This window comes from Arachis duranensis, chromosome 6, assembly GCF_000817695.3.
Source record: "Arachis duranensis cultivar V14167 chromosome 6, aradu.V14167.gnm2.J7QH, whole genome shotgun sequence".
Taxonomy (NCBI): domain Eukaryota; kingdom Viridiplantae; phylum Streptophyta; class Magnoliopsida; order Fabales; family Fabaceae; genus Arachis; species Arachis duranensis.
The window spans coordinates 38,237,816-38,242,268 of record NC_029777.3 but is presented as its reverse complement, the minus strand read 5'-3'; the positions used below and the strand labels follow the sequence as shown (position 1 = coordinate 38,242,268).

General features: G+C 41.8%; 1 protein-coding gene across 1 annotated transcript; it reads right to left on the bottom strand.

Moving 5' to 3' along the window:
• Positions 1-3,565: 3,565 nt before the first annotated feature.
• On the bottom strand, positions 3,566-4,033 carry LOC107493591 (uncharacterized). The gene has a single exon (XM_016114663.1). The coding sequence runs from the start codon at positions 4,031-4,033 to the stop codon at positions 3,566-3,568; it is 468 nt and encodes a 155-aa protein (XP_015970149.1).
• Positions 4,034-4,453: the final 420 nt, after the last annotated feature.

Below are 4,453 nucleotides of genomic sequence, written 5' to 3'. Positions count from 1 at the left end.
GACTATCATATATTGCTGGAAAGCCCAGGATGTCTACTTTCCAACGCCGTTGAGAGCGCGCCAATTGGGCTTCTGTAGCTCCAAACAATCTACTTCGAGTGCAGGGAGGTCAGAATCCAACAGCATCTGCAGTCCTTTTTAGTCTCTGAATCAGATTTTTGCTCAGGTCCCTCAATTTCAGCCAGAAAATACCTGAAATCACAGAAAAACACACAAACTCAAAGTCTAGAAAAGTGAATTTTAACTAAAAACTAATAAAAATATACTAAAAACTAACTAGATCATACTAAAAACACACTAAAAACAATGCCAAAAAGCGTACAAATTATCCGCTCATCAATGCCCATGCTCTCCTCCTTGCTTGTCCTCTTTTTGTCCCTCTTGAGTGCTTGAACTTCCACTCCCTTTGCTTTTTCCAATCAACTTCTTCCAAAAGCCAGCATCTTTCATCTTCTTCTTTAATGTTTCCTTCTGTTGTTTCACCTTCTCTTCTTCTTGTTTTACAAAGTCTTTTTGGACCTCATCATATGTAGGGATGGCATTGTGTAAATGATGCATATGACTAGACATGTAATTCAACTTGGCTTGAGTGTTTACGTTGAACTCCTCCCTATGTAGTTGTCATCCTTCATTAAGCACACTGAACTCGTTTAATGCTTTCATCTGATGCATCTGGCGTTGACTGAGTTCCTGGAGGCGTTTATCTTGCCTTTCTTGCCTTTCAGATACTTGATTGATGGCCTGAGTAAGCTGGAAATAGTGCTCTTGTTGCTGCTCCACTAGCTGTTTCTGCCATTCCCTTGTTGATTCATCCAATTTGTTAGCATTTCCTCTTGCCAATCCATTCTCTGAGATTGAAATTGCAGTTGTTGTTCTTGTCCTTCCATGTATATCCTTGACAAATCATCGATGGCTCCTCTGATGTGACCCAAGTTGATGTTGGTTGGGTCATGATATCCTCCTTGATGATACTCCATGGTTTGGGGTTCTCCTTGGAGAGGCTCTTCCTCTTGTGCTTCTTCTGATGTCCTCTTCCTTAAATGAGGTCTTTTTTGTTGTTGGGCAAGTGTCACATAAGTCAGACGCTGGAGCATAATTAGCCACCCAGGATTTACCCAATCTAGATTACTATCCTCGAAGACTACTTTGTCTTTTGTACACAATCTGAGAATGGTGCTGGGATACCAAAGCCTGGCACCCAAATCCATCTTCTCAGCTGACTCTTGAATCCCTTCAGCTATAAGTTCATGCACATTGATATCTCCTCCTTGTACTAGGCAATGTACCATAGTGGCATGAGTAATGTTTACCTCAGAATGATTTGCGGTTGGGAGGATGGATCTCCTCACGAGTTCAAACCATCCCTTGGCTTCTGGGCTGAGGTTTCCTCTCTTGATGAACCTTGGTCTCATATCCGCATATCTTTCCCAGTCAGTTCCTATAACACATATGTCATTCACTATTTCTTCGAGTTCATCCTTGTCAGGGCTCTTACTTATCCTTGCATGATAACTAGGCACATCAAAATGTGGTGATTTCAGTTGAAGAGTTCTTGTCATAGCATTTGGGCTAAAGTCCACCTCCTTTCCTCTTACGTAGCTTTTGAAGTTAGGGACCTTGGTTTTATCCTCTCTAACCACGTTTGCATAGAACTCCTTTATGAGGTTTGCATTTATCTTCCCTTCTGGGTTTGTGAGCTTTTCCCAGCCCCTTTGTTCAATCTTCTCCCGAATCTGTGGGCACTCATCCTCATTGATGTGGAATGTTAACTCAGGCAGTACCTTCCTAAGCTTTATCCGTTCAAATTCGAACTCATGGAATGCACTTTTGAATCTCCCTGCATCGAACTGACGTTGCTCCATGGGTTCCTTTCCTTTTCTTCTCTTAGAGCTTGGAGATGCCATGATCTAATGTGTGAAGGTGATGAAGTTTGTGGACATACAATGATTATTGGCAAAGTTGAGATAGAGTGGGGGAGGGTGTTTTTGATGCTGAGTTCTGAAAAGGAGAGGCACAAAAGAGGGGAATTTGGAATGTAAAAGGGGTATGGAGGCAGAACTACTTATATAGGGAAATGGTGGGTAAATGAAGGGTTTGGATCGATGATTTGAGTGTGAGATGGACGGAAGGGGTTAAGCATGGAGGAAGGACAAGGATCATCAACTTTATGAAGAATTTTGTCCATTCTTCAATGGTCTCATCCTTTTCAATGTTGCATGGCAACATTTTCCAATGCATCCCCCCTTGAGGCACATGTGTAGTACCCTCCTTTTGTGGTGTCCAGACCTTCCTCATTCAATTGGCCAATCAAATCCCTTCAATGCTCCTCTCCTTTTTCCTATAAGATAGAATAAAGAATAATTAATATCATTGAAAAAGCTAAACTTTTCGGCAAGAGTAATAAGGAAAAAATTAGATTGCTTATTCATGAATACCAACTAACTAACTAACTATGTATCCTTATATGCACCTTGGTGGCACATGAGTGACACCAAACTTAGTTTGTAGCAATGTGATGAAGAGGTTTTGTTCAAGGCTTCAAGAATAGCATGATCTGAATTGCATTCATGCTCTCTTTGTATGCCTTGAACACCAAACTTGTTCTTTACTATATACTGCATAATAAGGATTTCACCAATTGTTTGTCAAGTTTAGGTTGGAATTCATGAATATTGACTTATTCACTATTTTCTAAAAGCATATAAAACATGGGTTGCCTCCCATGAAACGCTTCTTTAGCATCACTAGCTTGACGTTTCTCCTTCATTAGGGAGGTTGGTAATGTTTCAAGTCTTCTCCTCTGGCAGTAGACCTATATCCAGTGGTTGTATCAATGACTCTACATGTTCCAAGGAGAGAACTTTGTTGATAGTGAAGACCTTAGGTAACTGAGATGGTACAGTGGGGAGATCTGGGGGGATATCTGGGAAGTAAGCTGAGATCACTTTATCCCCTGGAGAGAAGTCCTCGGTAGGTATCTTCTTGTTCCTCCACCTCCTTGGTACCTTCTTCTTTGTTCCTTGTGATGTTGTCCTTTTCTTTGTGACCTCCTCCTCTAAGGGAATATTGTTGCTGGTCTCATATGATTCTGGTGGTTTAGGTTCCTCCTGATTTTCTTTGAGCTGTGGCATTTGCTGTTTGCCTTGTTCCTCAATCGATGGGATTTCCAGAGGTGCTGGTTATGCTTCAGTGGTGGTTTCATCCTTTAGTATCTCACATTCATCTTTCTCTGGTTCATTGTTCTCTTGATTTGTTTCTTGTGAGTGCTTGAAAACATTGAAGGTGAGCTGTTCATCATGGATCCTCAGAAATAGCTCCCCTTGCTCCACATCTATGAGTGCTCTGGCCGTAGCTAGGAATGGTCTTCCCAATATGATTGGGTGAGTGTGACTCTCTTCCATGTCCAATATGACAAAATCTGTCGGGAGGAAATATTTCCCAACCTTCACCAACACGTTTTCTATCACTCCTATTGCTTGTTTTTTAGTTTTGTCAGCCAGCCTGATGACTACATCTGTGGGCATTATCTCATTGATATGTAGCCTCTTCATAAGGGATAAGGGCATTAATTTGATGCTCCTCCCAAATCGTAGAGTCCTTTATCAAACATGGTTTCTCCTATAGCACAGGGAATGTAGAAACTCCCTGGGTCCTTTCTTTTTGTAGGCAATTCTGGTTGAATGAGAGCACTGCACCCCTTATTCATCACTATAGTTTGTCCTCCCTTGAGTGAGCTTTTCCTGGGAAGCAGCTCCTTCATATATTTGTTGTATGCTGGCATTTGTTGGAGGGTCTTGATGAATGGTATGTTTACATGGAGGGATGCAAACAAATCAAGAAACCTTGAGTATATTCTCTTCTCCATAGCACCATTGAGTAATTGGGGAAAGGGCGCATAGAGTCTCAGTGACTCCTGTTGTGAGATTTTGGGTTCTTGGTGATCTTCTTCCTGCTTCTCTGCTGAGGTATCTTCAGGTTGTTCTGACAGCTTGTTTGGCTTGTCCTTGGTCTCCTGATCACTCATAGTGACCATCTTGCAATCTTCCCATCTTACTTTCTTTGTTTCTCCTCTCGGATTTTTCTCCGTATCACTTGGGAATCCATCTGTAGGTTTGGGAATGTGCTCGGAGAGATAACTTACTTGATATTCCAACCTTTTGATGGTGTCTCCCTGGTTCTTAAAGTTGGCTCGCACTTCCTCCTTGAACACCTTGTTGTCTTGAATCTCTTTGCATATGTCCTCCAGTAAGTTCTCAATCTTTGAGAGTTTGTCATCAGAAGGTGATGGTGAGTTGAGATTGGAGGGATGAGAGTGGTTAGGTTGGCTTTGGTATAGGTGTTGAGAGAAGTTGTTATGTGAGTGTTGATATGGTCTAGGTGTGGTATGTTGGTGAGCTATGTTGCTGGGATTTGGACGTATTTGATCTTGGCCTTGGTCTTGTTGATTTTCCCA

What these genes read in the sequence shown, in the direction of transcription:
- LOC107493591 (XM_016114663.1), bottom strand. Translation starts at nt 4,033, where the DNA reads ATGGTCACTATGAGTGATCAGGAGACCAAGGACAAGCCAAACAAGCTG.